Here is a 22,792-nt window from a genome sequence, read left to right as displayed (position 1 = left end):
ACTACTATTTTCTTTTCTTTGTAAAGCATAGTTATTTGATGGCAACTGCTACGACAAACATCAAGAATTACTAGCCACCCCTCCCTCATTATTGGCTAGTACTTGTCGCAAACCAACAAAATAAACTTGCCTCTCTATATTTGATTTCTTCTCTCTTTTTCTATTTTGGCAAATTTTTTTACTGGTACGTAGATAGTGGAGTATATAAGAAGTTTTTGGCTAGTTACCCTCGATTCCTTGATTTGCTTTATATGGTGCTAATATAAGGACAGAAAAATATTTTTCCATATTTATAAATCTGCCAAAATTGTATATTTAGATAGAAAAATTCCAGAGTGGTATATAATCTTCCAATTGGACGTGATTATGGTAGAGCGTTGGTGGCAAGAGCATGAAGCCCTGAGGCTCGGATATCAATCCATCCATTCCAAAAATAGCTTCATCATCCTCAAAAAATGAATTCTCCGTCAACGCCTGAGGCCGGAATGAGTCGGCGGCCTCCGCAGCAGCCTTCTGAATATCGTGAGCACTGGACGAGGCCGGAATAGGCAGCCGCCACGTGGAGTCGGAGAAATTGAGGCAAGCCGAGCGGCCTCTCAATGCAATGGCGGCCACATCATGTGCACGCGCCGCCATTTCGACGGTGGCGAAAGTGCCAAGCCAGATTCTTGATTTCTTGTTGGGCTCTCTGATCTCGCAAACCCACTTGCCGGAACTACGCAAGCGCACGCCGCGGTACACAGGGTGGCGCGTCTCGTGGAACTTCTTCCGCCCGGCCCGCTTCTTAGGGCTGTTGGATGCTAGAATCACTTGTCTATCGTCAATACAAGTGGCGACGGCGTAGGATGATGATGATGAAGAGGGTGACCACAAGTCTTGCAGCTCGGAAAACATATCCATATATGGAATAAGTGAGTGAGGATTGGGAGATAGATGAGTTGTTTCAACATTGAATATGTGATACTTATAGAGGTGAATGTTAATTAGGGTGTGGGGTCTGTGGATAAGACACGTTATCACGATTAACACTTTTAAATGCAGCAAGGTAAGAGCAGGGAAAGGGGGAATTTTTGTTATTTGGAATTGGCAAAGCTCTGCATCCACGTCTGCTCACTAAACTTGTGATATTTTCAAAACTTAATCACGATATCCTCCCCTCATTTTCTGTCCTATTATTTTATGTGTACCATTCTTAATTTATTTATTTTATAATTATTTTATATAAAAATAAAAAAATTATTATATTATGAACTCTAATTAATATTTATCACTAAAGATTGAAATTTTAGAAAATTATATACCCTAACTTTGAATTAATAAATCTAAATAATCAATTATTAATTCAAATAAATATAAAAAAATAAATATAAATCCTAATTGGATGAGTGAACCTTGTTAATTATCTTTTTATAATATAAAAGCATAATAAATTAAAATTAAAGAAAATATAATTAAAAATTATAATAAATTAAGAGTGATACACGATGGTACACACAAAATAGTGGAACAGAGGATCCCATGTGCATTTAGGGTGGCTTCCCACTTCAGGCGCATTAGTGGATGATTGAAATTGGAAATATCATCAAATACTTATTTTCATACAATAATAATAATAATAATAATAATAATAATAATAATAATAATAATAATAATAATAATAACCAATAAATCATTAGAATTTTTTTTTTTTGGGGGTCAAATTGTGATAACTTAAACCATTAGTTTATCTTTATTGTGATCAAATTCATCAAACTCTCTCAATAGTTACTCCTTTTAATTGTTGTTTCATAACTAGGATAATCTATAACCACTATCGTAAGTACGTATGTGAATTTTGTACAATAAGCTGAAGGAACCATATTATGACATATGATTCACGTGTCTGTGATTCATTCTGCTTATCAAACGAATACATACAAAAATCAATGTGCCTATTACAAGAGAATGAATCTTACTTGCAAATACGGCGATGAGAGACTCCACAGTGAATCTTCCGACTTGTTTCCCACAGCAAGACTTGACGTTGAATAGCAACGATCTTCAAGTCCTCTCCCTAGTGTAATTGTCTATCTCCCCTTCGCACTGCTCTTACAGATTTCTCAATTTTCTATCTTACGTAATGTCACAACTAATTAGAATTAGGGTTGTACCTATTATTTATACTGGGTATTAAAACCCTAAATAATAAGCCCATCATCTAACTAAATTAAGACAAAACCCAAAGGCTTAAGTGAGAATGAGAAGGGACGCCCAGCCCACTTAGAGCAAAACCTTTATTGGGCCAAGTGGGGATCTACTAGCTCAAATAAAGTTTGGCCTCCCAGTGCTCGATTTTCTTATTCAGCCCAGAATAAAATCGAGACACAAGTATTAATTTATTCCACTAGAAAATTAATACTGAATTACCTCTTTATTCTTTAAGTGAGTCGGGGCTAGTATTAGACTTAATTAATCCTCATGTTTAAGATATCTAATATCCATTAATTAATTAATTCTTCTGACGATCAATTAATTAATTAATCAGTCATTCAATTATAAATGACATCTCGAGTGCTACCACTTAAACTTATTAAACTTATTATCGTATTAGAACTAAAACGATAAACTTATTAAGTTCATCGAGAGGATATTATCATCTTGTTATTAGCAGGATACGAATCCTTATTGCAATATAATCGCATGTCAAATAATAATTGCTATCATCCAAAATATCGAGTATATTGAGCTTCAAAAAAATCTCACCCATGATAAATCAAAGCAATAGTCAATTAATTATTCACACCGATTAATTTAATTAAGGTTAAGACTATTTAAGTCACCAAGATCTTGATTCTTAATTAGTCAGAATACAAGAATTCATCTCACTGTGATCCTATTCAATACATGAAGGTACTAGCATAAATAAATAGCCAACACAAACTATTTATCCATTTATGCAACAATCTAAACTAGCAACTCGTCCATAGTTGCTCTGATTGTGAACTCAATTTATATCTCAATTTTTTTTTCAATTATATGATCTTATGTGATTTACAACACACCATATAATCTATAGTATGAGATAAATTGGACTATAATAGGATTATGCAATAACAATATTTCAGATAGAAGAATTGCAGTGAACTAAGGAATCAATATGTATACAAGCATAAAGTCTTGCTTTCAGTATACAACCCTTCAATTCTCCCACAATGTGACTGATAAACTGATAATATCCTCTAGCTATTACAATATCTCCCACTTATACTAAAGTTTAATTTAGTATAGGGAGGTCACGAACTCCAAGGCCTTCAACATGCTTGTTGAACACCGCACCAGGAAGACTCTTCGTGAAGGGATCAACCAGATTATCAACTCCCGCAATATACATCAATGCAACATCACCATGCTTGACCACATACCGAATGTAATGATACTTGCCATCAATGTGTTTCATGGATTGATGATATCGTGAATCCTTGTTATTCGCAATAGTAGCCTCATTATCATAATAAATTGTGATGCACTTCGGCAAACTAGGAATCACATCAATCTCAGTTAGGAAGTTCCTGAGCCATATAGCCTCTTTAGCAGCTTCACAAGCAGCTACATACTCGGCTTCCATGGTGGATAGTGAATTGCATTTCTGCTTTACACTTCTCCACACAATGGCTCCACCTCCAAACATAAACACATAGCCAGTAGTAGACCTCCTCTTATCTTTATCACCTTGATAATCGACGTCCACATACCCTACCGGTGTCAGATCATCAGACTGGTAAACTAGTGCGTACTCCTTAGTCCGTTTAAAGTACTTGAGTATGTTCTTTACAGCAGTCCAATGAGCTTGAGCTGGATTCGTCTGATATCTTGTTGCAATGCCAACGGAAAAATAGATATCGGGCCTGGTACACTGCATCGCATACATGAGACTTCCCACAGCAGAAGCATAGGGAACTATCATCAAGCTCGCTATCTCCTCATGTGTTGTGGGACACAACGCCTTAGATAGCGGAACACCATGTCAGAAAGGTAGAAAACATTTCTTGGCATTCTGCATGTTGAACCGCGCCAATACAGTATCAATGTAGGCTGTTTGAGACAAACTCAACATTCTTTTAGATCGGTCACGACCGATCTTTATCCCGAGAATATATGCTGCCTCTCCCAGATCCTTCATTTGAAACTGTTGGGATAACCACTCCTTAATGCCAGACAATACATTCACATTATCACTAATGAGAAGTTTGTCGTCCACATAGAGTATGAGGAATACCAAACTCCCATTTATACAGACCCTATAAACGCAACTATCGTTGACACACTGCTCTAAACCACAAGTTTTGAGCACATCATCGAAATGTTTGTTCCAGGATCGTGAAGCTTGCTTAAGTCCATAAATGGACTTCTTAAGCTTCCACACTAGATGCTCTTCACCTTCCTTGATGAACCCTTCTGGTTGTAGCATTTATATATCTCTATCTTCCTTAAGATACCCATTCAAGAATGCGGTCTTGACATCCATTTGCCACACCTCTAGGTTTATATGGGCAGCCATGGTCAAGAGAGCTCGAATAGACTTAAGCATGGCTACTGGCGAAAAAGTTTCTACATAATCAATACCAGATCGTTGATGAAGGGTTGTATACTGAAAGCAAGACTTTATACTTGTATACATTGATTCCTTAGTTCACTGCGATTCTTCTATCTGAAATATTCTTATTGCATAATCCTATTATAGTCCAATCGATGCAACTATGGATGAGTTGCTAGTTTATATTGTAGCATAAATGGATAAATAGTTTGTCTTAGCTATTTATTTATGCTAGTACCTTCGTGTATTGAACAGGATCACAGTGAGATGAATTCTTATATTCTGACTAATTAAGAATCAAGATCTCAGCGACTTAAATAGTCTTAGCCTTAATTGAATTAATCGGTGTGAATAATTAATTGACTATTACTTTGATATATCATGCGTGAGAGTTCTGTTGAAGCTCAATATACTCGATACTTTGGGTGATAGCAATTATTATTTGACATGCGATTACATTGCAACAAGGATCTCTGTCCTGCTAATAACAAGATGATAATATCCTCTTGAGGAACTTAATAAGTTTATCGTATTAAACCTTGCAGGTGGAATTAGTTTCGATACGATAATAAGTTTAAGTGGTAGCACTCGAGATATCATTTATAATTAAACGGCTAATTAATTAATTAATTGATCATCAGAGGAATTAATTAATTAATGGATATTGGATATCTTAAACACGGGGATTAATTAAGTCTAATGCTAGCCCCGGCTCACCTAAAGAATAAAGAGGCAATTCAGTATTCATTTTCTAGTGGAATACATTAATACTTGTGTTTCGATTTTTTTCTAGGCTGAATAAGAAATCGAGCACTGGGAGGCCAAACTTTATTCAAGCTAGTAGATCCTCGCTTGGCCCAATAAAGGCGTCATTCCATAGGGGGCGTCCCTTTCTCAATATCTCTTTGGGCTCTATTTGATTTAATTAAGTTTATGGTTATTATTTAGGTATGACTAATACCTAGTATAAATACTCCCTCCGTCCCACTCCAATAGGCTCACTTCTTTTGGGCATGGAGATTAAGAAAACTTACTTTTTAGTAGGAAAGTGGTAGTAAAGTGGCGTGGTCCACACCAATTAAGTACAACTTTTTACTCAAAAAGAAAAATGAGCCTATTGGAGTGAGACGGAGGGAGTAATAAGGAAGCCCTAAAACCTAATTACTTTACGCTTACGTGAGACCAGAAAAAGAGAGTTCTGTGATAACAGAAAGAGAGAGAGGGAAGACGCCATTCCTAGAAGGTGGAAAGGAACTTGAAGCTCGTCGCCATCCAACGTCAAGTCTTGCCGAGGGAAACAAGTCGGAAGATTCACTCTGGAGTCGCTTATCGCTAGATTTGCAAGTAAGATTCGTTCTCTTGTAATAGGCACGTTGATTTTTGTATGTATTCGTTTAGTATCCGAAATGGTTCACATGCACGTGAATCATATGTCAAAATATGGTTCTTTCAGTTGAGTATAACCCTTCGCCACTAGTCTCGCTTTGAAGGTCGTAACCTTCCCATCTGGTCCTCTCTTCCGTTTGTATACCCATTTGCAACCAATGGCCTTTCGACCCACATGAAGCAAATATTTCTCGTATACATCCATGGTAGTTATGGATTCATATTCAGAAACCATACATGCTTCTCCTTCAAGAGCATCTGGATCTGCTAGTACTTCTGAGTAAGTCCAGGGATCTTCTTCGACAAACCCATCATCAACTAAATCTGTAGATTCGTTGACAAACGCACATCAACTGGGCGGTTTACCCTTTGTTGCCCTCTCACTACGACGTGGCACTATTGCAGAATTGGCTGAGTTGGTTGACTTGTCGTGCCAATCTCTTTGACCTCACCGAGGATGATTTCGCTCCTACTTTTGTGGTTATTTACATAGTCCTCTTCCAAGAATCTTGCGTTAGTGCTAATAACGACTTTCTGATCATTAGGACAATAAAAATAACCATTTTTCGTTCCTCTAGGATATCCTATAAACAGCTTTACTTCAGTTCTACTCAGAACTCGCGGTTTTGATATAGGTAGTTTTAGCCGGGATCGGGTATTTCGCGTATTACCATATGGACCGGTTTCTCTTTCTTGCCCTGGCCACAACTTGGACGGGGGTCTTTGCAACCGACTTAGAAGGCACTAAGTTAAGAATGTAACCAGCCATTTCCAAGACATATCCACAAAACGAAATAGGTAGAGTAGCAAAACTCATCATCGAATGAACCATTTCTAGAAGAATTCTATTTCTTCTCTCTGCCACACCATTCTGTTGGGGTGTACCCGGTGTAGTCAACTGAGATGTAATCCCAGATTCTAACAAGTATGCTCTAAACTCGTTACTGAGGTATTCGCCACCACGGTCATATCGCAATAACTTGATACTTTTACCTTGTCGTTTCTCTACTTCTGCCTTAAATGTTTGAAACTTGTCAAAGCATTCAGACTTGTAGCGTAACAAGTAAATGTACTCGTACCTTGAGTAATCGTCAATGGAAGTTGCAAAGTACTCGTACCCTCCACGAGCTTGAGTGGACATAGGTCCGCACAAGTCAGAGTCAACCAATTGTAACACTGCTTTGGCCCTATACCCCTTGGCCTTGAAAGGCTGAGTCGTCATATTTCCCTCTATGCAGGATTCGCAGATTGGGATTGGTTCTACTTGAATAGACTCCAACATACCATCAGAAACCAGTCTTTGGATCCTCCTTAGATTGATGTGACCCAATCTTAGGTGCCAAAGAAGAGTTTGGTTCTCTAGAAAATATTCAATACACGAAGGTACTAGCATAAATAAATAGTCAAGACAAACTATTTATCCATTTATGCTACAATCTAAACTAGCTACTCGTCCATAGTTGCCTTGATTGTGAACTCAATTTATATCTCAACTTTTTCTAATTATATGATCGTCTGTGATCTAGAACACACCATATAATCTATAGTATGAGATAAATTGGACTATAATAGGATTATGCAATAACAATATTTCAGATAGAAGAATTGCAGTGAACTAAGGAATCAATGTATACAAACATAAAGTCTTGCTTTCAATATACAACCCTTTAATTCTCTCACTTATACTAAAGCAAACTTTTAGCATACAACGTGACTGATAAACTGATAATATCCTCTAGCTATTACAATATCTCCCACTTACACTATAGTTTAATTTAGTATAGGGAGGTCACAAACTCCAAGGCCTTCAACATACTTGTTGAATACCGCACTAAGAAGACTCTTCGTGAAGGGATCAGCCAGATTATCAACTCCTGCAATATGCATCAATGCAACCTCACAATGCTTGATCACAGACCGAATGTAATGATACTTGCCATCAATCAAAGCCTTCGCCCCGCGTCGTAGCTTCGCCCCGGTTTCGACCCAATGGAGGTCTCCAATGCGGCGCTTCTTCCTTCACCCCGGATCAACGCGGGTCTTCAACACCGTGTTGGTGATGCTCTAAATGTCGCAACTTTGCCACTTGAGCTAGGTCTCATTGGCTATTAGGAAATAAATAATAAATTAACGGTATATAGTGACACATAAAATTGTGGGACACTAAATTCCATCCGTATAAAATATACTCCATCCGTTCCATAAAAATATAGTATTTTAAGAAAATCATGTTAAGTATAGTGTGAATGGAGAAAGAGTCTCATATTAATTGTGATGTTTAGTGGGAGAATTATTAGGGTGAGTTTACTTTGGTTGTAAAATTTTCATTGGAAAATTATGGATAAAAAAAAGATAAGAAAATATTTGTTTTTCTCCTTTTTTTTATCATATGTTAGATGAAAAGATGAGAAAATGTTGGAAAATATTTCCACACTCGTACTTTAAAATAATATTATTCAACATTGAAGAGAAAAATAGTGAAAATGAGTTGTTCGAAAAAAAAAATCCTTGAAAAAAATTTCCAATCATAATAAACATGTGAAAATGATGGAAAATGAGTGAAAATATATTTTTACTTTCATTTTTCATCAAAGTAAATGTACTTTTATTATAAATAGGATATGCATATTTTTATGGAAATGATGAAAAAATTTATATATATTTTTATGAGACAAAGTGAGTATAAAATAAGGATACTTTTCTTATAATAAGAATGGCTAATATTTCATATTTTTATAACATTCGCCATTTTTTCTCTTTACTATTTCAAACAGGCTAGTTTTAAAGTTGCCTTTATTCGAAAATATCCCAGCAAGTACAGCTCACACTCCACGTGTATCGATTTCGAGTGGTCAGTGGAGTTGCAACCTTTTCAGTTTTCAAACCAGATGCAAAACTTAATTGGCATTTCATAGGAAATTTCCTATTAAGTCCCCAATTTTATCGGGTTCGCACTTTCCTCCCCGGCTCTTTCATCTCATCCCTATTCCCTTCTTTTCACTGTAACCGACATGTCACGGATTAAAAAGGAGTTACATTCACACTACAGACCTCTTCTTCTTCTTGTTGCATCATCCTTTATATATATATATATATATATATATATATATATTGAGGAACTTGTTGCAGTCAAATTAATCTCGTATTATATGTTACTTAAACTAGTAATCTTGCTAGCATCACAAATATCTAGATAACGCCTAAGCCTAGGTGGTAGATTCCATTTGCCTGCTCTAACCTAATAATGCATCTACGATGAAATTAACAAATTATTGAAATGAACATGCGTTGCACATGGAATCGAATTAATTCTCATGCGTGGATATTATCGTGACTGGAGCTTGGATCCCATTATTATTTTGAGTGGACTTTATGAACCCTATTATTATAAATGAAATTGAAATTAAATTATATTGTGGACGGACCAAAATAGAAAAAATAAAAACGTTATCGTGGACATATGAAGTATTATAGACTCACTTCGTTCCAATTATATAGTATGATTGAAATTTATACAATGATTAAAAAATTATTAGAAATGAAAATATATAAATAAACTTTTTAATATGTCCATATTTATTATTTTATAATAAATTAAAATTGGAGTTAATCAAATAATCAAATAAAAATGCATTAATAAATGAGTAAAAAAAAATTACTTTCTCTATCCATGAAAGAAGTTTTTATTTCTATTTTTTATTTTTGGAACGTCCATAAAAGAAATTCTACCTATTTTTGAACTATACCCTACCATCTATAAATATCTCATTTACCTTTTACTTTTCACTTTTTCACCACTCTCAATATTAATTAAAATATTTTTTTACCATTGTCAATACACTCAACAATTTTTTATGTACTCTCGATATACTGAATAATTTTATTCTTAAAATTCATGTCACTTGGAAGTTGTATTTTAAAATATATATATATATATATATATTTGAAATATCTGAAAAATAAAAATAAGAGTATATGAGAGCGAGTAAAAAAGCACATGATGGGCATTGAAAATTGATATAGTAGACAAGACAATATTGTACTGTACGTATTTTGGGTGGGGGTGGATGCTGGAGCTCTTTGTGGTGGAGTTTCGTCAAGGACGCCAGTATGGCCCACAGTCAAATTTTAGAAAATGATTCCCAACTTGCCCACTACGGTACTACATATCTAGTAGTGTCACAGCTGTCCAATGAAATCAATTAATTAATCTACAAAATCATTGTCAACTTAGTCCGCCCCACAATCACAATCATTGCTGTGTATTTCTTTGTGTATGCTGCTGCCCATAAATTCCCAAACAGACTACAACTACTCTATTATTAATCAAAAATATCTAAGACCCTGTTATGTTATATGCCTGCCTCTGCCTGCATCACATCAAAATTAAAGTTGTGATACAGTTAAAGTGGCAAATGATGCTTATTTATCCCATATTTCTCCTAACCTTGGTTGTTGCTAAATAAAGGGTGGCATATTATCTTCCATTTGGACGTCATTATTCCCTGAGTGAGTGAGGATGAAAAGCCGGCGCTAATTGATTTGTAGTTTTAGGGCGAGAATGAGTGACGGGTGACCACAAGGTGAAGAATATGAAGATCCGGAGAGACACGTTTCAATAGTATAGCGCCACTCAACCAACTTGCATGTGGATTGTGGGGTATATATATATATATATTTTCGAATTCGTGGGGTATATATGTTTTGCTATATCAGAACACAAATAAACTATCCTAGCTAGGCATGTACTTTCCTATTTGCCCCCAAATATTTACACCTTCCCATTTTGTGCCTTTCGCTTCCCTTTCACTATATATAACTTCTATCACACAGATTGTTGGACTAAATTATCAACCATATCAAATATTTAAATACGTTTTTTCATACAAAATAGTACTATTGCTAATAATGTTTTGTAAAATTATGTGCTCTTGATAAAAATACTATGCTTTATTATTGAATCATATTGTAGTCATTTTTATGGATGTATTCTTGTTGCATTTCCCTCCGTCCCATTATTTATGGGACGTTATTGTTCGGCACGGAGATTAAGAAAAGTAGAATTAAGGGAATTAGATATTTAGTGTTATTTTAATTAACCACACACGCAGTCACACACTCACATACACTCCTCTCTCGGCCTCTCTCTCTCGCCGGACTGGCACACGGCGCCACTGCCGGCGAGCGCCTCCGTCGTCGGCCCCCTCTCCGTCCTCCCCCTGTCCTCTCTCTCCCTTCCCTCTTGCCTCTCTCCATCTCTCTTTCTCCGCCTCTCGTTCGGAACAGGGCATACGCCCCTTGTGCCGGAGACAGAGAACGGTCGCCGCCTCCTTCGTCCTCCAGCGCCGCTGGGCTCGCGGTGAAGAGTCGCCACCGCTGCCGCCTTCGTCGTCGGCCAGCTCGATTAACCAGCAAACAGAAATCGAAACCCACAAACAAAAATCCACAAATCCACAAGTATTGAAGACAAAATCGAACAAAAATCAAAACCAGATCTACCCACAAACATCGAAACCCAAGTATTGAAGACAAAAATTCAAACAATTCCTTCGTACTCCGTCGCCGTGCTGCTACTAGGGTTCACTCAAAGGGGGTGGAGCAGGCGGAAGGTGAGGGAGGCGGCGGAGAAGAGAGTGGCAAAGGCGGGTGGAGCAACCGTGGTAAACAGCAGCGGTGAAGGCGGCGACGCGGGTGCAACCGGGTGGTGGGGGGCGAGAGGGCGGTGGTGGCAGTAGATCGACGGGCCGTGGTGGCCGAGAATTTTTGAAGAGAATGGAGGCGGCAGCTGGTAGGGGAGAGAAAGAGAGAGAGAGAGAGGAAGTAGGAAATGAGTTTTAATTAGGGTTATCAGAATTTTTAGGTAGGTGATTAGTGATTAAATTAAGGCTAAATTAACCTTTATTATTTTCCAAAATAGAAACGTGTCATCTAGGTTGGGACAACCCAAAAAGGAAAACATGTCATGATGTATTTTTACATTTTTCACACTGCTAAAAATTCACACATAGTCTACAGTTTTAAAGTACTATAGACCATGCACGTTCCGTATTGTAGAAAAATCATGATATATCAGATAAAAATATAAAAATACAAATACAATTTTTGTAATGCAGAAATTATGTTACTTTGCATTTACAAAATTTAATTCTCATTTTTCACAATAATTTTGGTTTTATTAGAACTACTCTCTCTCTCTCTCTCTCACTATATATATATATATATATATATATATATATAAAGAGAAAGGATCTGTTGAGAAATTGAATATTTAACGAAATTGAGAATGTGTTTGAACATATCAATTGTATTGGCCCAGAGGTAGGTGTTTAATACCTAAGATCTGAGGTCCTGGAATCAAATCCACCATTGATCGATCTTTAAATTTCTTTATTTACTTGTGTAATTTATAAGAATCTGCTCATCAATTATATTGGTTTATTTATAAGATTTATTGATTTGTTCATTGTTCTTATTTCTCATGGAAAAAAAAAATCTCAAAGAATTTAACCCTATATATGATCTATATATGATTTAGATGTCCATCTTTTTCATTGAAATGCATCAAAATATTCTTTTAATTCTAGTGCATACGGACACTCTAAACATATACAGATGAGGAAACTTATAAAAAAATATCACCTTTAAAAAGTGATATGTATTTTAGCCCCTCTTTAAAAACAACTCTTTTGTATACCAAAATGAATTAAAAGACTAAAATACCCTTTACGGTCCCCACCACTTTAATTTTCGCTCAACATTACACGTGCCCACGATCATGATCACGATGATGGACACGATCCTGACCACGATGGTGGACACGATCGTGCCACGATCATGATCACGATCGTGCCCACGATCATGATGATGGACACGATGGTGAACACGATCATGCCCATCGTGCCCACGATCGTGTCCACAATGGGCACGATTGTGTCCACGATCGTGGACACGATGGTGGACACGATCATGACCATCGTGCCCACGATGGTGGACACGATCGTGTCCATCGTGTCCACGATCGTGGGCAAGTGTCATGTTACGCGAAAATTAAAGTGGTGGGGACCGTAAAGGGTATTTTAGTCTTTTAATTTCATTTTGGTATAAAAAAAAATGTTTTTGAAGAGGAGCTAAAAAATATTTCATTTTTAAAAGGTGGTATTTAAAATCTTGAACCCCTATACAGATTTGAGAAACATATAAATTTATTCTTCTACGTAATGATATTCATAACGCCCCAAAACAATTACCAAAACAACGGCGGCGTTCCATGACAATATCACAAAAGAAAATTAGATATTAGTTTGTAAATACACTGGTTTTGTAGGTTTTTTAAAATTGCACATAATTCTTTTCTAAATAGTATAATTATGGGGCCTTCCAATTTTTTTTCCATTTGCACACAATTTTAAATTTCCTCCAAATTGAAATTGAGTTGGTAGTCAGAAATTTGAAAGTGGCTAAAACAACTATGAGAAAAAATGATACTCCCTTCATCCCTAAAACAAATGTTTTGGTGTGTTTTAATATATTGTATTGTTTTTTCTTCATCACCGATTTGGCTATATTGAAAATTTTAATTGCCAACTCAATTTTAATTTGAAGAAAATTCAAAATAGTGTTTCGGAAATAAAATAATATATAAAAGTTTTGGTATTTCGATTAAGAAAATAACTATATATATATATATATATATATATATATTATCAAAAAACTTTCAAAATTTTGTACTTTATTTATATGCAAATAATCAAAGAAAAATGCATAGAGTACCTTTATTAAAATATGTGTTCACCAAAAATATCATATTTTTATAAATAAAAATATTAGTTTTTACGGATGCCGAAAATAGCAAAAATGACATGAATTTGACGGAATGAGAGTATAATATTAGAAGTCAAATTAGGTTTTTTTTTTTTTTTGAAAACTCAAAAATATATAATATATATAGCTGAGTATAAGGGGTACTCAACCCTTACACCATGAGAATTTCAAAATTAAAATTTACACGAAAAATAAATTTTTCGGCCAACTACACCAATTAATCAAATATTGAACAACAAAAAGAATAAAAAAATTAGACACAAAGTCACTTTCAAAAACTAATTTTCACATTTTCCACAACTTTTATGATATATGGATCAATTTCATAAAAAATGAAATTGCTTCATGCCTTCCGAATCCTCCATAGAGTGCATTGCTAAATCAAATTAGGTTTAATTCGGTTTGGGCACTAAGAAGTGAGAACGCAAGTGGCAATTTATTTCTAATACTAAAGCAAGGGACAAATTTGATCCGGTTTTCACCACTGAAACGCGGGTCCACGTGCTCATCCAATACCTTAGGAGCCTCCATTATTTCGGGTTCCGATACATTGTCTAGTCCTTTTTTTTTAGGCGGTCTAGTCTTTTTTTTTTTTTTTTGGCGAGGCAGTATTGGTTCGTCATTGTATTTAAAATTTTATGTATATATTAATGTGATTGTGGACACTCCATTCATCCGCGATCAATATTCATTTTTTGTTATTTTAATACGCTTAAAAAATATATATATATTTTTTAAAAATTTAAACACTATTCTACAACATAAATAATTATTTAACGTGGAATTCAAACTCCACTGTCACCACACATTTTTAAGCACTACCCCAAAATAATACCTTTAGTCCATGTTTGATCGAATGTTCTTAGAGATTTGAAAGAGATTCAATTAATTGATTTTCATTACTAGTTGTTCGGTTTTGGGCAATAAATTAACTATTACCCTTATTTGAGAATAATTCAATCATCCAATTTATTACCCACAAAAATAGAGGGGGAACAAAAAAAATGGAATTCTTTATTAGTGACTCACTTTCATTGTTAACCAAATATTCAATAAAAGCAATTGTTACCATTCCACCTCTTTATTTGATTCTATTTCCTTTCAATTCATCTAATGAAACCAAACGAGCACTTAATATGTGACTCAAACTTCACTCACAACACAATTTATTAATGTGAAATCTAAACTTCACTTATCTACCACACATTTTTAAACACTACTTCATAATAACATCTTTAATGTGGAACCCAAACTCCACTCAACACTCATCTAACATTTTCTTAAAATCTGCACTCAAAATATTGGGGAACATCAATCGTGGACAGAGGGAGTATTTATTTATGATAGATAATAAATATTATATATATTGAAGTATTGTCACATGTGTACATCGGATCAAGCAAACTAGCGCAAGCGAGCTCCATACATTTGGCTCAAACCTTTAGAGCGGCTGTTGTCGTGAGGCAGGGTTGAGTGAATGATGAGGACATACAACGGAGTTAGAGGCAGAGGCAGCTGACGGAGATGGAAATTTGCGGTGGCTGGAGCAGCATAGTCGGCCTTGATATTCTGGGGTCCTAGGCAAAAAAGGAAAAAAAAAAAAATCCCCGATAGGTATGATCTCACATATTTTTAGACAATCAAGTGTTCATCCTTAGAAAAAGTGTGTCACTCTTTTCTTTGCTTTATTAAATACTCTCTTCATCCACGAAAAATATGATATTTTTGTCATTTTTAATGTCTACTAAAAGTATGATATTTTTTTTAGAACATGACTTTATATCTTTTCTTTATCTTTTATTTTTACAAATAATTTTTATTTATAAATTTTTTTACTGATTATTCATTTTAAATCACTTATTTTATATAGTAGTGAAACTCTTTTTTTTTTTTTTAAATAAGAATCAAGAATATACGAACAAATTTATGGCAATTGACACGATAAAGATAGATGGGGGAGGAAGCATAACTAAGTCGGCTAAAAAAGGTTAAGTATTACTAATTGATGGCAATTGACACGATAAAGATAGAGAATTACAAGGCGCCCTCAATCTCATTAATTATTAGTCGAACACATGGCACTAACGAACAAAATTAATAATTCTCTATATATTTGATTTCTTTTTTACTTTTTCTACGTGGGAACTATTTTTGAACTAGTAAAACATATACATTAGAGTTGCACAACAGAAATTAATCTAAATATTTGCATGCAAGCGCGTCCAGAATTTGCCGATAGGGGGTTGACTTTGACGGTATTAAGTGGGGGGTTCGAGGGCTACCGCCCCCGAGTCAAAAATTTTGGGCAGTCTGTACAATTTATTTTTATGTTCAAGTATAATTTTAATAGATTTAGGATTAAAATTCGATCACCTACTATAATAAATAATTAATCTCTTTCTTTTGATTCAATAACATATACATTGAAAGCATATAAAAACTATCGCTATATGTTTTCAAAAAAATTAATCTAGCTTCTACAAAAATAAACTTATTTTATTAGTATATTGAAAGGTATTTTTATCTTTTTTCTAAAAACTAGACAGGACTAAGACTGAACTATATAAATATTAGGCTAAATATATTTAATATATAAGACAAAATTTTAGGCTTACACTCGGAGCCCAGTGCAAGCTTCTATGCAGATCCGCCCATGCATGCAACAATACATTATGAATGTAAACAATATTCACGATGTAATATAAACGATATAATTATCATGAAGTTATGAAACTCACCATTATCATCCAGGATTGTATATTGATTCATATTCTCTTTGTACATAAAAAATTTATTATTATTATATTATAAATGACACGAATTTTAATAAATATTAATAGAATTTTTATTTGAGAGCAAAAATCTCACTTTAAATCCCTTAAAAAAATATTCTATTTTAAATATGAGTAAAGTTGTGTAGACCCTATTACTATAAATAAAAGTGATAATTTTTTGTGGATGGACCAAAAAAAATTATGACCAATATTTTCGTACATGGAGAGAGTATTATATCAGAACATTTATCCTTTTAAAGGTAGATCTGCTATGTTTCTTTCAGATCTGATGAAATTAATCTAACAAGATTAAATATTCTTGAACAAGGAAATTGCTTTGTTCTTCAATAGTTGCTTCACAGTTCATACCACTCGAATCTGCTGTCTCTTATTTCCATAACACACACTGTTGTTTGCAACCTGCAATAGCTGCCTCCGGAACACAATAGGGGGATATGATATAGATATTCCTCATATGCTTATTGACCTGCGAATTTAAGAGCAATAAATTAATTATTATACTAGAATTAATATATACAAGTTTGTTTATTAATTAATTTAATTTTACTTTATATGAAAGTTAGTAAAATCAAAGATAGATGTAATATACAGAATATTGAGATGTCACTCGTGACTGTGTATACTATATTCGTGTACCTGTTTCCTTACCTTGTTTGTTGCTAAATAAAGTAGAACACGGTTTTAATGATTTGAGATAGAGTAACTCCATAGTGGCATATCATCATCTTCCATTTCGACGTCATTGTTGTAGAGAGGTGGTGGCGGCAGCATCAACCCCTCCGCCATATCGGACATCAATCCAAACACACCGTCTTCATCCGCGAGCAATGATTTGTCGGTGAAGGCGGCGTCGGTGTGGGAGGGAGGCGGCTGAGGACGGAAGGCCTCGCCTGCCTCGGCCGCAGCCTTCTGAATGTCCTGAGCACTGGAAGACGCCGGAAGGGGCAGGCGCCACGTGGACTCGGCGAAATTGAGGCAGGCGGAGCGGCCTCTGAGTGCAATGGCGGCGACATCATGTGCGCGTGCGGCCATTTCGACGGTGTCGAAGGTGCCAAGCCAGATTCTTGTTTTCTTGTTGGGCTCTCTGATCTCGGAAACCCATTTGCCGGAATTCCGCAAGCGCACGCCGCGATACACTGGGTGGCGCGTCTCTTGGAACTTCTTCCGTCCGGCACGCTTCTTGGGGCTGTTGCAGGCGAGAATCACGTTGGCTTGGGTATCAGAGTCAGCAGCAGCGCTGGAGCTTCCGAAGTGGGATAAAGAAGATGATGACCACAAATCTTGCAGGTCAGAAAACGGGTCTGAACTCTCAAACGCATCCATGTAAATGATATTGAGTTGGCAGTGGGAAGAGAGAGTAGAGTGTTTTCAACATTATATTGAGTTTTTGGGGGAATGTCGTGAGTGATGTTTATAGAGAAGAGATAGATGTGTGGACGTTAGGGTGTTTCGCTTTTAAAACCAAAAGCCTGCTCGAAAGATTAGCCAGCTCTTATTTCGCACAACCTCTTCATCCACACTCTCATTGCTTCACTACAGTAAACTTTCTGATATTTTCATCACTTCTCACTAATTTCCTTTTTCTCCCCTCAATTTTCCACATTCCTCACTTCTGCCCCCGTCCCTTTCTTTCTTTTCTTTTCTACTACTTTTTCGCCTCATACCCATCCTTTTCTTTTCACGTTAACTTCGTATCACTCCGATTATTGCATTAACATTTGCCTTATTACTCACACTAAATATTCTTTTTCTTGTATTTTTTTTTCCTTATAACTTTTAACTATCTAGGCTTAGATCAAGTGATTTTGTTAATAACTTTCTTGGTGTTAGCTTTACCTTGTTATCTATAAATACGACACTATCTGACAGCTAATTCAGTCAACTAAGAAAATTAACTAAATTCAATAAGCTAATTTAGTCAACTTATACAGTTTATGTCAAATAAGCACATCTGATTAAAAAAAAAAAATCTTATACTCCTATTAAACTGGTTTGCACTAAGTTTAATTCTCATTACATTTTGTTAAGGCAGACTCGTAGATCAAATCCTCTTGCGTTCGCACGAGGTAGAATTTGAATTTCTATATGTTGAAGATTATGATTATGGTTATCTAACACGACCATATATATTGAAGTGTCCCACATTGGATTGGAGATAATGGCATGAACCACTTTATATGGTGAGGCAAGCCTCTCCCTTATAACGCCTTTTAAAGGAGGAATGAGCTCAATATCCATTTCTAACATGGTATCAGAAGCCAACCCAATTCAATGATGGCCCCCCCCCAATATCGTTGTCAACAGATGGCATTTGGGATAGTCCACGCTGCGCGTGCGGGGGGTGTATTGAAGTGTCCCACATTGGATTGGAGATATTGGCATGAGCCACTTTATATGGTGAGGCAAATTATGGGTATTGCTAGGGATAAGCCGGGTGTATTGAAGTATCCCACATTGAATTGGAGATATTGGCATGAGCCACTTTATATGGTGAGACAAATTATGGGTATTGCTAGGGATAAGCCAGATATTGGCATGAGCCACTTTATATGGTGAGGCAAATTATGGGTATTGCTAGGGATAAGCCAGATATTGGCATGAACAACTTTATATGGTGAGACAAATTATGGGTATTGCTAGGGATAAGCCACTTTATATGGTGAGACAACCTTAAAAGAAATGTACCCAATATCCATTTCTAACAATATAAAAAGAAAAATGCGGGGGGTGTATTGAAGTGTCCCACATTGGATTGGAGATATTGGCATGAGCCACTTTATATGGTGAGGCAACCCTCTCCTTTATAAGGCCTTTTAAGGGAGAAATTGACTCAATATCCATTTCTAACAATATAAAAAGAAAAATTCAAATTATGGGTATTGCTAGGGATAAGCCACTTTACATGGTGAGGCAACCTTAAAAGGAATGGACCCAATATCCATTTCTAACAATATAAAAAGAAAAATGCGGGGGGTGTATTGAAGTGTCCCACATTGGATTTGAGATATTGACATGAGCCACTTTATATGGTGAGGCAACCCTCTCCTTTATAAGGCCTTTTAAAGGAGGAATTGGCTCAATATCCATTTCTAACAATATAAAAAGAAAAATTCAAATTATGGGTATTGCTAGGGATAAGCCACTTTATATGCTGAGGCAATCCTTAAAAGGAATGGGCCCAATATCCATTTCTAACAATATAAAAAGAAAAATTCAAATTATGGGTATTGCTAGGGATAAGTCACTTTATATGGTGAGACAACCCTCTCCCTTATAAGGTGATGAGGACTGAAATATGCACCAGCGCTGTGCTAAACATAACGGGAATATTTCTAGTTATGATTATTATTATTATTATTATTATTATTATTATTATTATTGTTGTTGTGGTTATTTCTGATATTTGATACAGGATTGCCCTGACTCTCGGCTCGGCTCCGCTTTCCAGCTCTGATGGCTTAATTTCAAGATGTAGATTAGAATAATGGGGCTTGGGCTTGATTCATTGGGCTAATGGGCTTTAGGGGTCTAATGGGCCCAAGGGCCTTTAGTTTATGTTCATGCTTATAAATAGGGCCTTGATGGGGGATAGTCATTTTTTCTAGCCTACAACTTGTAAAGTGTAAAATACTCTCTCAATTATAGTGGAAAACCCCCAAAACCCCCGTGGACGTAGATCTTCTCGACCGAACCACGTAAATCCGGTGTCGTTTACTGCTTTCTAGTTTAGGTGTTGGTTTCTCGTTTCACCATAAGGCCTTTTAAGGAAAGAATGGCCCAATATCCATTTCAAATAATATAAAAAGAAAAATTCAAATTATGGGTATTGCTAGGGATACTGGTTTGAGACATTAAAGCATAAATATTGTTAACGTGGGATATTCAGTGGTATTTTTCATATGATTTAAATGTACATTTTTTTCTAGTAATGTCATCAAAATATGAGTACACTAAAATATTTGTCAACTAAAAACTTTATGATTAATAAACTCTTTAAAATAATAATTTATATGTGATTCCGGCTTGGGCCAGCTCAAGAAATAATCAATTTCAATGAATTGTAAAATAATACGAACTTTTAAAGACCTCCCATATATTTATATATAGGTCTCATCAATGTAGTTAAATTAATTATTCTTAAATATTCAAGTATATAGTAGCTTGGTAAAATATTCTCTCTAAAAAAACTTACTAAAATTTAACTATATTTTTGTACTACCTCTGTCCACGAAAGAACTTTATACTTTTCATTTTTGGGACGCCCATAAAAGAACTCCCTACATATTTTTGGATTAATTTCACATTTTAACATCTTTCAATACGAATTAAATATATTTTTACCTATTCTCAATATATTTAACATTTTTTTTTTCTCAATTTCCAATACACTCAACAAACTATTTCTTAAAACTTGTGTCACTCTTTCTTAATAAGTTCTTTCGTGGACGGGGAGTATGTCTTTTCTTGAAAAATTACGTCTAAGTGGATTTCATCTTTCACTTTACTAATTAAAATTTAAAAATTTGGTGTCAGAGTTCTGCAATAGAAAGTTGTCATTAAGAATTGTTGACTCCTTTTCAATGCTTGATCATTCCATATTACTCGCTCTTATGCTGTCTGAGTATATATATATATATATATATATATATATATATATAGAGAGAGAGAGAGAATGGATCAAATGAGAATAGATCAAATTTCAATTGTCAAAATTTAGACAATTCATACATTTTTGTTGGTTCACATTTTTATAATTTAAGACGAGTTTAATTAATATATTAATGTATCTTTAAATTAATAAAATTTCATGATTTGAAGATTATTAATTTATAGAATTTTTATTGTATGATAATATTTATGTACAACCTGATTATAGGAGCTAAATTATCCAACACATACAAAGTTGAGAAAACTAAAACTTCCATCTTCTACCCAAAAAAGAAAAGCTTGCAAATTAAACTACATTGGTATCACATCGCAATCACAAAAGTAAATAAGAAAATGGATATGTACTGTAAAAGCAACATAAAATAATGAAGATAAGTAACAAAAACAAAAAATAATAGAATGGTAAGTCAAATTAATTTTAACTTGGTTCTGCCCGTTTGTAGTTAGAAGTGAGAAATCATGTGGCCAAGCTTATTCTAATAAAGCAAGGGACAAAATTTGACGCATTTGTAGTTATGTTGATGGAAATGGGCGAGAGAGATGAGAAGGTGGTTAGATCCGGTTTTCACTACCGGATGACCGTTAATTCGGTGTTCTCCACACAGAAACGCGGGCCCCACGTGCTCATCCAAAACCTAGGAGCCACCATTACAAAATTTGTGGTTACTTTCTATGTCGTCGGTCCCATATTAATTATTAAACATTATTTTTATTTTTCGTGGCTGAGAAATATCTAGTAATCTTTCACACCTCTACTCTTATTTAATTCATACGAGAGTGAGTATGTGTTCCATTCCATCCTCTTCCCTCTTCCTATCCGTGCGACGACCATTTTTATTTTCTTTGCTTTATAAAGCATTATTAATTGATGGCAACTGTTACGATGATAGGCAACCTCATTGGCTGGCACTTGGAATTAACAACAAAACAAATTTGTCCGTCTATATTTGATTTCTTTCTTTCATTCCCAACTTTATCTATTTTGGGAGATCAAGTTAAAATAGTTTTCTTTTACTTTTTTCCTTTTTTCTCCTTGCGAAAAATGAAAATAATGTATAAGTTAATATAAATCGATGAATCAATTATTTGTTTTTATGAGAATTATTTTTAACTCTTCCATCATTAAAATTTACGGTGAATGTATCATCTTGGTGGATAAATATAGCATCAGAGTTCGAATCCTGAAGGAATTTTTATTTTTTATTTTTTTGAGTGCAATAAATTCAGCAACGAATGCATTAATTTTTACTGGCACATGCAAAAATTTAAAAGAACGACTCATATATATATATATATATATATATATATTTGTGTGTGTGTGTGTGTGTGTTGATTATATGAAAACCACAATTTAAAATAACTCAGAACATTGTATTGACGTGTAAAATTAATTACTGCATTCGCAGCACTCGAGAAAAATGAAGAAAAAAATAAGCTATCCCTTTAAAATTCGAACCCAGGTGATGCATTCATCCATAAAAAAATGATGCATCTACCGTAAATCTAAAGGATTGAGAATGAGTCTCTGATCTCATTTTAAATCTTTGTT

The 22,792-nt window shown here is 35.0% G+C and overlaps 2 protein-coding genes across 2 annotated transcripts; both read right to left on the bottom strand.

Annotated features, from left to right (window-relative positions):
* Positions 1-267: 267 nt before the first annotated feature.
* Positions 268-1,230, bottom strand: LOC130993525 (dehydration-responsive element-binding protein 1D-like). Its single transcript, XM_057918451.1, has one exon. The coding sequence runs from the start codon at positions 898-900 to the stop codon at positions 316-318; it is 585 nt and encodes a 194-aa protein (XP_057774434.1). The 5' UTR covers positions 901-1,230; the 3' UTR covers positions 268-315.
* Positions 1,231-16,706: 15,476 nt separating this feature from the next.
* LOC130993524 (dehydration-responsive element-binding protein 1A-like) lies at positions 16,707-18,431 on the bottom strand. The gene is made up of 2 exons (XM_057918450.1): positions 17,224-18,431; positions 16,707-17,041 (listed from the first exon to the last, which is right to left on the bottom strand). The coding sequence occupies exon 1, from the start codon at positions 17,896-17,898 to the stop codon at positions 17,257-17,259; it is 642 nt and encodes a 213-aa protein (XP_057774433.1). The 5' UTR covers positions 17,899-18,431; the 3' UTR covers positions 16,707-17,041; positions 17,224-17,256.
* Between the last annotated feature and the right edge of the window lie 4,361 nt (positions 18,432-22,792).

The sequence above is a fragment of the Salvia miltiorrhiza genome, chromosome 7 (assembly GCF_028751815.1).
Source record: "Salvia miltiorrhiza cultivar Shanhuang (shh) chromosome 7, IMPLAD_Smil_shh, whole genome shotgun sequence".
Taxonomy (NCBI): Eukaryota; Viridiplantae; Streptophyta; class Magnoliopsida; order Lamiales; family Lamiaceae; genus Salvia; species Salvia miltiorrhiza.
Note: the sequence above shows the minus strand (reverse complement) of the source record. Positions and strands in the feature narration are given on the sequence as shown.

Excerpts from the sequence above, each read along its gene's own strand:
- LOC130993525 (XM_057918451.1), bottom strand. The coding sequence starts at position 900 with ATGGATATGTTTTCCGAGCTGCAAGACTTGTGGTCACCCTCTTCATCA.
- LOC130993524 (XM_057918450.1), bottom strand. The coding sequence starts at position 17,898 with ATGGATGCGTTTGAGAGTTCAGACCCGTTTTCTGACCTGCAAGATTTG.